We start from the raw sequence: 12,354 nt of genomic DNA, 5'->3' as shown, positions 1-12,354 counted from the left end.
ATATTTTACTGACCAAATCAACCAACCTAGGCATCAATAACTTAATGTACTCCCCCCTCACTTTGACCTTCAAGGGTGGTGGTAATCTGACTGTTTCAACCACCTGCGTCTTTCTCCGCTCACAGTATACAGAAGTATTATGTCTTTGCTTATACCTTTACGCACCCTCATGTCCTGCAAAGTTATACAATGCTGCTTTTCCTTTGTGTATGTAAAGCGCTCTGATACCCACGGGTCTAGATGGCGCTTTATAAATAAAGAAATAAAAATTCAGCAGGGCCGTATTAGGTAGCGCTTTCGCGCTATATGCTGAATCCGGGGTCTCTGATAAAGAAATAAAAATTCAGCAGGGCCGTATTAGGTAGCGCTTTCGCGCTATATGCTGAATCCGGGGGCTCTGCATGATTTTGATTGGCTGCGTCGCCCCCCCTCCGAGATTTTAAGCGCACAGGTTTTAGTAAATCCCACGTTTCTGCCCCCGCCCGCCTGGAGAGTTATTTCCCGCAACAATGGGGAAAATATCGTCAATTTCTGCGGAAATTAATCCAATCTGGCAACACTGCTCACCACCGCTGTCGGGGTCTCCTCAGTACACACTTCCTGGTAGTGCAGCTGGGCTTTCTGGGAGTTGTAGGATTTGAATGCTCGTTGAGTGATGAACGAATCAGAAATGCGGTTCCGTGTTCGGAAGAGGCGGGGCTAAGTCAGTCGGATGTTGCTGTTTCCATGACGCTTGTGGCTGAAAACCCTGAAGAGGTGAGAACGGGAGGAGTGGGTAGAACTGATTTTGGTAGATGCTAATGACGGGGAACTGGCGGACCTGAGCCGGGAAGATGCTAGGAATGGCAAGGCGTTAGATTAGAGGACGAGGGGACGAGTAAGAGGTGCACCTCGGTAGTGAGGAGTCCGGAAGAGTAGAATACCTCTAAACCCTAAGAGAAACAGGGCTGTCGGTGAATGGGAAGCGTTGGTATGATTAGTTTAAAGTCCATATGATGAGGGAAGAGAAAGAAGGGAACCAAGGGGAGGTGGTATTGGGAAGTCGCGGAGAGAGGAGAGTATCCAAACCCTTACGTGTACATATAAAGTGGACTTTCTCCCGTGGGAATCTTGTCGCTAAATAACAGAAGAATTAAGTGGAGCACGTTTTGTCGATGACGGGAGGGCAGTCCCCACTGCTCTCCATCTCAGGAGCTATACTGTTACAGCGCCAGGATACCTGCAAGGTGACAGCTGCGCTATATAAGTTTTATAAATAAATAAATAAATAAATAAAAAGCTAGAGATCGCGTGGATTCCAATCTGTGACCGTAGCGGTGAACACACATATTTTCTTGAGGTGGAGCTGGCCAGGAGCAAAGGGAGAAAGACAGAGCCCAGAAGGTTTCCGGATGGAAATCGGAGAGGGTGGGCTGTAAAACATTAAACAAAAAAGATGAACTAGAAGAAGCGAAATCTACAGACGGTGAGGGTTACTAATAGAACCCATACATTGAAATTCAAGGTTTGGAGGAGTCACTCGGATGTTGCTTGAAAGTCAGAGTCTAGTCTGGCAGTTAACGTATACATTTAAAGTAATAGGCCCCAAGAGCATGCGCGTCAGTAAATGTGTTCTAGGTTACTTAATTGGCCACAAACAGGCTGCCTTTTTAGATCTCGCCTACAGCATTGCTTGCAATGCTTCTTTGGCGAGATTATAGTATGGCTTTCAAAAGTCTACAGAAACTGCGGATCAGGTACAGTTCATGTGAGCCAGGCACGTGCACATCGCCAGCCACATCGCACACCATTTGTCTGAGCCTCGGCATCAGACTTCAAAGGAATCTGCTCCCCCGCCTCCCCATCAGACTTCAAAGGAATCCTCTCCCCGCCTGCCTTCTCTACGAGCAGTCTCCTCAATCAGCAGCATACAGATCCGTGCCCCCGCAACCATTTATTGTATTGAAGATTCTTTTGGCCGTGGGCATTTCTATTCAAAGCAATCAAACCATTTATGTTCCCAAGTATTGTAACTTTTTTCCATCTGCACCCTGTTTTTCTACAAAGTACCATGTGTGCACGTTTGTTAATTATTTTATTTAGTTTTTTTATTTTAAGTTTGTTTTGCGAAATGACTACTTGCTGTTATTGCAAAAACAAACACCCTTTTTCACACATTACACGTGTGCAAAGTGTGTGCATGTTGCCTGCGTGTGTTTTCTGGAAGCAGTCGGAGTTACTGTCTGCAGTTCTCATGCTTTGCTTTGTTGGGCTGTAGGAACGGTGGGATCTCTCGCAAAGACCATGGGTGGATGGATCTGACCCTGAATGTGCAAACAAGTACCAGGTGTTGCCAGCTACAGGGCGGTGATATAGGTTAAACAGGTTTCAATATTACCAACGCATACAGTAGGGATCTCTTATAGGTCGATCAGGAGTCACCAGTAGCTCTCTGGCAAAGTCACACTGCTCATTCCCAAATTGGTGGCTTAAGAGAAGACAATCCAAATGCAAGGGGTGAACCATGTTTCTTTAGATTCCACCCTGCCCTCCCATGCATGCTCACCTTGAAAAGGCTTGCATGTATTTTCCGCAGGAAACAAAATGCTGGTACCACGCAAGACAGCTCTCCAACAAATGTCCGTCCGGTCCCCCCACCACTCGTGGTGATTCCGCAAACTACATGCCTTTGCCCTGGAAGAGCGGACTTGGTTGTCATAAAAACATAACTTTTTGTTTCTTTCGTGAACCACCAGAACATTTCTCTCTTCCAATGTACTTCAAAGAAAAATATGGGCAGCTGAGCAATCACAGTTTACAGCTGAACAATCTGAAACTGACTGTAGACCTGCTCTCCATCGCTACATCTTCTAATATTTCTCTCCTCTCTCCCCATTCGACCTTTTTCTCTCTTTCCCTCAGTTTTTACTGTCTATTGAGCCTTTCTCACCTCTCTCATTATCTCCTTTTCTCTCCCACTATCTTCACTTCTGTGTTTTTCTGCTGTCAACCCTCATTTCTTCCTTCCACTTTATTCCCTCCTGTCTATCGTTCTCTATCTATGTATATCTGAGTCACCAGCCTCACCTCTGCTATTTTCTTTTCTCTTTCTCCTACACCTATGTTTCTCTACCCACTCTACCCCCAGAATATTCCCACTTTATATTCTTTTCTAATCTCCTCTTTTGTCTAATCGCCCACAACCTTTTCACCTGCCTTTCTCCCTGTTTCAACCCTACATTTGCTTCTCTCTCTGCCTTTAACAATGTATTTTCTCTTTGACTTTCTACATGTAATGGTCTCTATCTCTGTGCCTCTCTCCAGGCTGCCAAACCCTTGTTCTTTCTGTGTCTCACTCCCCACAGTCACTATCAGCCCCGGTTTATCGTTGCCAAAACTGTTTGCTCTCGAGTATCCATTTCAACCTTGCATCCAGCAACAGGCTGTACTAGAGTGACGTTTTAAAAATCACGCAGCAATTTGTTTAAACAATCCATGCTGTGTTTATCCTGGTCACATTCAGTACTTTTAACTGGTCTGTCCGTCTCCGCCACCCCCCCACCCCCACACAACACCCCCACACAACACCCCCACACACACATACCCCAACACACATCCCCCCACACACAACCCTACACACACACAACCCTACACACACAACCCCACACACAACTCCACACACACAACCCCCCCCACACACACAACTCCACACACACACAACCCCCACACACACAACCACCCACACCCACACACCCCCACACACCCCCACACCCCTCCACACCCACACCCACACACACCCCCTCACACATAACCCCCCACACACCCCACAAACCCCCCCCACACCCCTCCACACACCCCCTTCCACACAACCCCCCCACACAACCTTACACCCCCCACACATAACCCCCCACACACACATAACCCCCCACACACAACCCCCCACACACACAACCCCCCCCCACACACACAACCCCACACGCATACAACACCCAGCGCACACAACCCCCCATTTACCCAACTCCCCCCACACACAAGCACACACAACCACACAACCCCCCCCACACACAACCTCCCCACACACACACACAACCCCCACACACACACAACCCCCCACACACAACCCCCCCACACACACAACCCCCCCACACACACAACCCCCCCACACACACAACCCCCCCACACACACACAACCCCTAACACACACACAACCCCCCCCACACACATCCCCCCCACACACATCCCCCCACACACACATCCCCCCACACACACATCCCCCCCACACACACACACACATCCCCCCACACACACACATCCCCCCCACACACACATCCCCCCCACACACACACATCCCCCCACACACACATCCCATACTCACACATCCCTCCACACACAAACCCCACACACACCCAACCACACACACAACCCCCCACACACACAACCACACACACACAACCCCACACACATACAACTCCACACACATACAACCCCACATGCACACACAAGCACACTCAACCACACACACAGCCCCACACACACCCAAACCCCCCACACACACCCAATTCCACACACATAACCCACACACACATCCCCCCACACACAATGCCCTCACACACAACCCCCTCACACACAACCCCCCTCACACACAACCCCTCACACACAACCCCCCCACACACACAACCCCCCCACACACACAACCCCACACACACACACAACCCCCACATACAACCCCCACACACAGCCCCCACACACACAGCCCTCACACACACAGCCCTCACACACACAGCCCCCCCACACACAACCCCCCACACACAACCCCCCCACACACAACCCCCCCACACACAACCCCCCCACACACAACCCCCAACACACAACCCCCCACACACAACCCCCCCCACACACAACCCCCCCACACACAACCCCCCCACACACACAACCCCCCCACACACACAACCCCCCCACACACACAACCACCACACACACAACCACCACACATACAGCCCCACACACACACACAACCCCCCCCACACACACACAACCCCCCACACACAACCCCCACAAACAGCCCCCACAGACACAGCCCCCCCAGACACAACCCGCACACACACAACCCCCACACACACAACCCCCCACACACCCAACCCCCCACACACACAACCCCACACACACAACCCCCCCACACACACAACCCCCCCACACACACAACTCCCCCCACACACAACCCCCCACAAACACAACCCCCCCACACACACAACCCCCCCACGCACACAACCCCCCACGCACACAACCCCCCCCCACACACATCCCCCCCACACACACACAAGCCCCCACACACACAACCATCTATCTATCTATGGCCCTCACTCTATTTATCTATCGCCCTCTATCTATCTATCGCCCTCACTCACTCCTATCTATCACCCTCACTCTATCCATCTATCGCCCTCTCTCTATCCATCTATCGCCCTCTCTCTATCCATCTATCGCCCTCTCTCTATCCATCTATCGCCCTCTCTCTATCCATCTATCGCCCTCACTCTAACCATCTATCGCCCTCACTCTAACCATCTATCGCCCTCACTCTAACCTACTATCGCCCTCATTCTAACCATCTATCGCCCTCACTCTATCCATCTATCGCCCTCACTCTATCCATCTATCGCCCTCACTCTAACCATCTATCGCCCTCACTCTAACCATCTATCGCCCTCACTCTAACCATCTATCGCCCTCACTCTATCCATCTATCGCCCTCACTCTATCCATCTATCGCCCTCACTCTATCCATCTATCGCCCTCACTCTAACCATCTATCACCCTCACTCTATCCATCTATCGCCCTCACTCTATCCATCTATCGCCCTCACTATGTATCTATTTATCACCCTCACTCTATCTATCTATCTTTTGGCCTCACTCTAGCTATCTTTTGGCCTCACTCTAGCTATCTATTGGCCTCACTCTATCTATCTACTGGCCTCACTCTATCTATCTACTGGCCTCACTCTATCTATCTTTCCATTGGCCTCACTCTATCTATCGGCTGGCCTCGCTCTATCTGTCTATCGCCCTCACTCTGTCTGTCTATCGCCCTCACTCTATCTGTCTATCGCCCTCACTCTATCTGTCTATCGCCCTCACTCTATCACCCTCACTCTATCGCCCTCACTCTATCTGTCTATCACCCTCACTCTATCGCCCTCACTCTATCTGTCTATCGCCCTCACTCTATCGCCCTCACTCTATCTGTCTATCGCCCTCACTCTGTCTGTCTATCGCCCTCACTCTATCTGTCTATCGCCCTCACTCTATCGCCCTCACTCTATCTGTCTATCGCCCTCACTCTATCTGTCTATCGTCTCACTCTATCTATCTATCGCCCTCACTCTATCTATCTATCTATCGCCCTAACTCTATCTATCTATCGCCTCTCTCTATCTATCGCCCTCACTCTATCTATCTATCTATCGCCCTAACTCTATCTATCGCCTCTCTCTATCTATTGCCTCTCTATCTATCGCCCTCACTCTATCTAGCTGTCTATCTATCTATCTGTCTCCTCTCTCTATCTATCGCCCTCACTCTATCTATCGCCCTCACTCTATCTATCACCCTCACTCTATCTGTCGCCCTCACTCTATCTATTGCCCTTGCTGTCTATCTGTCGCCCTCACTCTATTGCCCTTGCTGTCTATCTATCGCCCTCACTCTATCTATCTATCACCCTCACTCTATCTATCACCCTCACTCTATCTATCTATCTCCCTCACTCTATTGCCCTCACTCTATCTATCTATCTATCTATCTATCTATCTATCTATCTATCTATCTATCTATCTATCTATCTATCTATCTTTCGCCCCTCACTCTATCTATCGGCCTTGCTCTATCTATCTATCGCCCTCCCTCTATCTAGCTATCGCACTCACTCTATCTGTCTATCGCCCTCACTCTATCTATCGCCCTCACTCTATCTGTCTATCGCCCTCACTCTATCTGTCTATCGCCCTCACTCTATCTGTCTATCGCCCTCACTCTATCTGTCTATCGCCCTCACTCTATCTGTCTATCGTCTCACTCTATCTATCTATCGCCCTCACTCTATCTATCTATCTATCTATCGCCCTCACTCTATCTATCGCCCTCACTCTATCTATCACCCTCACTCTATCTATCGCCCTCACTCTATCTAGCTGTCGCCCTCACTCTATCTATTGCCCTTGCTGTCTATCTGTCGCCCTCACTCTATCTATTGCCCTTGCTGTCTATCTATCGCCCTCACTCTATCTATCTATCGCCCTCATTCTATCTATCACCCTCACTCTATCTATCTATCTCCCTCACTCTATTGCCCTCACTCTATCTATCTATCTATCTATCTATCTATCTATCTATCTATCTATCTATCTATCTATCTATCTATCTTTCGCCCCTCACTCTATCTATCGCCCTCCCTCTATCTATCTATCGCACTCACTCTATCGCATCACCACAACATCACTCAGGGGCACCACAACATCACTCAGGGGCACCACAACACCACTGAATTCCAACGCATCACTCAGCTCCACCACAGCATCAATCTGTGCAACCATTCAACAACAACTGGTTCAAATATGTTCTCCCAATGTTTCAAGCTTTATTACAAATGTCACAAAAAGATGTTAATGTTTCTCTTCTGTTCTTGGATTTTCGTCGCAATAAAATACACTGAACATAATCTTCACAAAAGTTATTTACAAAAGTTAAAGATATTGCCATTATAAATTAAAATAACTTTTATTTAAGTATTAATTATTAAAAAAAATAAAAGCCATTGTTATTTGTAATATCAATACATCTAAGTCATGTAAATACAACACATATTGCATTACAAATGCTATAGGTGTCACATTTGCGAAAGTTAAAACTATTGGCATTGTAAATGACAAAGCTATTAATTTCGCTATTTTCAAAACCCACACATAAATAAAATATTTGTCATTTACAATACCAATAGCTCAAACTTTCCTAATGCGAGACCTATTGCATTGCAAATGCTTGTTACATATTTGACATGGTTAAGACAACTGCTGTAGAGATTTGTGTGTGCCCAGCAATTCTGAGAGGATCATAATAGCTGGAAAATAACTCTTGTGAATACCGCATTTCTAGCCCATAATGTAGCATAGTCGGTTAATGTGCTCCCTGCAAAGTACATCATGTAACATGCAGTTCACAGATTTATAGTTAATGTAGATAGGTAAGTGGACTGTTTCTTTTACCCACTGTGATCACTTTGTTATTTCCAGGTCATGATGCAGTCCTGATATGTCACAGTGATCTTCCTGTGCTGCTTTACATATTATACCCCTGTGTGTGATGTAAAGCACTCTGACACAATACACTGGGAGGAATAGTGATGTAAAAGAATTACATAAAAATAGCAGTTGCCATTTAAATCAGTATTTGTGTTATCACTCACAGACACTAAATCTTGAAATCTTACACTGCATGCCTATCTCTTACCTGGAGGTTGAACAAAGTAAAAAACCTGCCTCCAAGTCATAGTTTCTCTAAACTACTTGTGAAGTGTTAAACTTTGTGCCTTTGTTTTCTTCCATTAGCATCTAGATAATAGGTTCTAGATAGCTCCTAGACAGAGTGATACTTAAACAAAAGAAGGTCTTATAGCCCTTTAAATCAGGCCTTTATTTTGTGCACGGCTGGAAGTGAAAATAGGAAAGCTCCCTCACTGCCTGCAGGTTGCTGCCATTAATAAAATGCAGACAACGTGCGGGTGCTTCTGAATTATGTCCCAATGTCAGAAAATAACACCAAGACAAATTTAACATGTTTTACTGGTTCAGCCGGATGCCAGATCCAAACCAGAATTAGTTGCAGGAACTGGGATCCGGCAGGATCTCCCCCTTCTGTCCAGCACTGTATACAGGAGAAACAAAGGCATGGAATGAGGGGGATAGGCCTGATCTTTCAGTTCAATCCATCACATGCCAACAGAACCAAAGGTTGCAGAGTGCCCGAAGTGGCAACAAATGTGGTAATGGGGCTAGATAAAGGATGAATAAGACTGGATTGTTACTTGTCTGGATGTGAGTGTTTTTCTTCTATTTCCTTTATTTGCAGGTCTCTCCCTTCCTTTGTCATGTGGGTACAGACTTTTAGTTTTCTTAAAGTACTTTATAATCCAAACTTTTAAACGGTGTTGACTTTCGGAGTGTATATTGTGGGAGAGATGCAAACATTTGCAAACATTTTCAAGCATTCCAATGTGTGTGCATGTACATCCCTCTAGAAACTTGAATAAACATAGTTAAGATTGCAAAATTCCTTTCATGTTCACGTGCTCTTTTAGTACAGGTATATATCTATTTGTACTTCAGTCTCTGCATTATATGAACACATGATAATTTGAACCGAGAGGAGATTCAGGAAGTAGTGTGCTGTGTTGCATGCCAGTTCGCTTTCTCCGTAGCCCACAAGCTTCTGTCCCCGCCTAAATGCTAACTGTCACACACACTCTCTCTTTCTCTCTTTGTAGCGAGGATGACAGTCTTCGCTTCTGACTCTGGATGCTGAGCCCTGCAGGAAGATGCTTCAGACCAGCAACTACAGCCTAGTGCTGTCCTTGCAGTTCTTGCTGCTCCTCTATGACCTCTTTGTTAACTCTTTTTCTGAATTGCTGCGCACTGTTTCTGTCATACAGCTTGTGCTTTTCATGTAAGTACAACTTTACCTTTTGAGCTTTCTCTCTGTAATTGTGTGTACTCAAACAGTCATATCCACAAGTTGTCTCTCCTTGTGCATTTATAACCACTGCTACTGGAAGTATGTCACCACCCTTCTCCTTAAAACCACCCAATTAGTGTCTACATCCCTGCTTCTTTGTGTATAATCACATCCTATGCCTCCCCTCTCTTGCTAATCCTGTCCTGACCACCTGTCTATATTAGCATCCTGTGGGTCCCCTCTCAACTTTTTGTTCTATAAACGCACCATCCTTATATCTGTCACTTCCTCCATAACGTCTGGGGGAGTTATGATTGCTTTCTCCATCAAAAATGGGGAGATAAAGACCATAATGCCGTGGGTTTTAAAACAACGTTTGAGTGCTCTCTGTTCCCATTTTGATATTAACTCTTTTGATAAAAAGCAATTCAGTTGATGGACAAACTTCCCTCTCTCTCTCTCTCTCTCTCTCTCTCTCTCTCTCTCTCCTGATAAAAGGCATCGGAATTGCTCAGCATCCTAGTTTATTCACTCTTACATCAGGATGAATTCTTTTGCATCTGCCACTATTCCTCTTTCGGTGGGGTTCCCACAGGGATCTATCCTCAGCCCTTTATTATTTAATTTCTATCTTCGCCCTCTGGCCCTCATTATAAAATCTTATGGCTTCTCCACCGTGTCTTACGCAGACGATACGCAGGTACTTATCACCTGCAGATGTAATCTCCAGGAGACCTGCACCAGTTTTAAACAATGTATGACTCACATTAAAAACTGGATGAGTGAAAACAAACTCCAACTCAACAGCAGTAAGACCGAAATTTTACTATTTGGCAAGGCCAAGACCTTCTGGTCTCAGGACTGGTGGCCCTCTGATTTAGGGCCTTGCCCTGAGCCTAAAGAAGCTGTAAGAGATTTAGGGATTATGCTTGATGTGGATCTCTCCATTTATTTATTTAAGAAGTTTTATATAGCGCTGGCTGGACCCAGGAGTATCAGAGCGCTTTACAAGGTGTTTCCATACAGGTACAGTGTGTAAAAGCACAATCTCACGGCAACCATGTGGCCAGGACTTGTTTCGGCATTCTCCGACTATTGCGCACAATTTTCAAATGGCTCCCAGTTGAAGCCAGAAAGTCTCTGGTTCAGGGATTGATTGTCAGCTGGCTTGATTATGGTAAAGCCTTGTTTGCCTCCATTAATGTGAGCCTGCTGACCAATTTACAAACCATACAGAATGCGGCGGCAAGGCTGGTGCTGGGCCTGCCTCCCAGGTCTGCTGCCAAACCCACCCTTAAACAGCTGCACTGGCTTCCTGTGCGCCAAAGATGCCATTTCAAAATCCTAAGCTTAACTTGTGGAGAAGTGTGGCTCACTGGTTAGAGGAGGCAGACCTGGAAGCAGAGGTCAGCCCGGGACCAGGGTTCAATTCCCGGCTCGGCGGGGTCTTGAGTCCTAAAATGTCCATGGACTTGGCAATTCTCGCTCCGGTGCCTACTCGATTCACGGGTTCACACTCTGCGACTCTGGGCAATAGCTTGCTTAATCTCCACAACGGCCCCTCGCGGCGGGATGCCTGGCTTTCACCTTGCGGATACCCTGCCGGGGTTATCTCACAGGGGAATACCAGGACGGGCAAGCGCTTAGAAACCGCTCGGTGATTTGCGCTATATAAATTCCTGTACATAACTCATAAACCTCTTCATGGGATCGGCCCGTCCTATCTAATAAAGAAATTAGCCTGGTATATTCCATCCAGAGCTCTTCGCTCTAGCTCTAGGTTTTTGTTGTCCCAGCCTAGAGTCCGATCATCTAGGAATGGGTGCCGCTCTTTTTCATATGTGGCCCCCCAACTATGGAATAAACTTCCCACTCATATCCTGTCCCTCCCTAATCATCTGGAGTTTCGAAGGGGTCTAAAAACGTGGCTTTTTCCCAAATAAAGTCCCCTCATACCTGTCTTGTTCGAGGGGGTCAATGCCTTTTTCCTGCAAAGCGCCTTGAGACCTTTTTTGGTGATAAGTGCGCTATATAAAAGCATTTGACATTTGACAAGATTGTGTGACCTTGGTAGATATACTATATTGTTTTAGGGCATATAATATACTGTTAGTGTACCTGTAACCACAAAGCAGCTTATCTGTACAACTGTGGTGAAAGACAAGAAAGTACCTTTGTGCAACAATAGACACAACATAGAAAACAGTTCAAGGAGTAGCACTTACCTCTGGTCAGGGCTATTTTGATGTCCCTTTAATGGCATTGTCCTGTTTTCTTCTGTGTAGTTTGTATAAGAGTATTGACAACCATGTTTGTCGCAATTCCAGAATTGCAGTTGTCAGAACTTGTTTCGAGAGCCATGGAGCAAGTGGGGACAACTGAACCACAGCCGTGTGACTGCAATAGTTTTCCTGTGATGCCCTATGGTCTGTGCTACTATGGCTCTACAGACTGGCCCAAATACAACCCCTTTATCATTTGACTCTCAGTGGTAGCGATATCGAGCAGTCAGAGGCTTCGCAGACTGTTAGTGTGAGGGTTTGCAAACCCACTTAGCCATCACCCAGCAGCACAATGACTCAATGTGCAACCTAGTGTAGTACTTTGGTAAAAAAACAAACGCTTTAATCTACACAATTAAAACATAAT

At 46.6% G+C, this 12,354-nt stretch overlaps 2 protein-coding genes across 3 annotated transcripts in view; one reads left to right on the top strand and one right to left on the bottom strand.

Annotated features, from left to right (window-relative positions):
• Positions 1 to 653, bottom strand: part of CYB561A3 (cytochrome b561 family member A3) — a 186,720-nt gene extending 186,067 nt beyond the window's left edge. The window contains exon 1 of one of the 2 annotated variants that reach the window (XM_086955609.1): positions 568 to 653. The gene's annotated coding sequence lies outside the window, so the exon portion shown is untranslated. The remainder of the gene's footprint in view (positions 1 to 567) is intronic. The other variant, XM_086955608.1, reaches the window with a different exon arrangement.
• A 33-nt stretch (positions 654 to 686) lies between these two features.
• TMEM138 (transmembrane protein 138) overlaps positions 687 to 12,354 on the top strand; it is a 62,968-nt gene continuing 51,300 nt past the window's right edge. The window contains exons 1-2 of the mRNA XM_086955602.1: positions 687 to 756; positions 9,518 to 9,696. Of these exons, the coding sequence (XP_086811728.1) occupies positions 9,569 to 9,696 (128 nt within the window). The 5' untranslated portion in view covers positions 687 to 756; positions 9,518 to 9,568. The remainder of the gene's footprint in view (positions 757 to 9,517; positions 9,697 to 12,354) is intronic.

The sequence above is a fragment of the Lissotriton vulgaris genome, chromosome 2_1, assembly GCF_964263255.1.
Source record: "Lissotriton vulgaris chromosome 2_1, aLisVul1.2, whole genome shotgun sequence".
Taxonomy (NCBI): domain Eukaryota; kingdom Metazoa; phylum Chordata; class Amphibia; order Caudata; family Salamandridae; genus Lissotriton; species Lissotriton vulgaris.
Note: the sequence above shows the minus strand (reverse complement) of the source record. Positions and strands in the feature narration are given on the sequence as shown.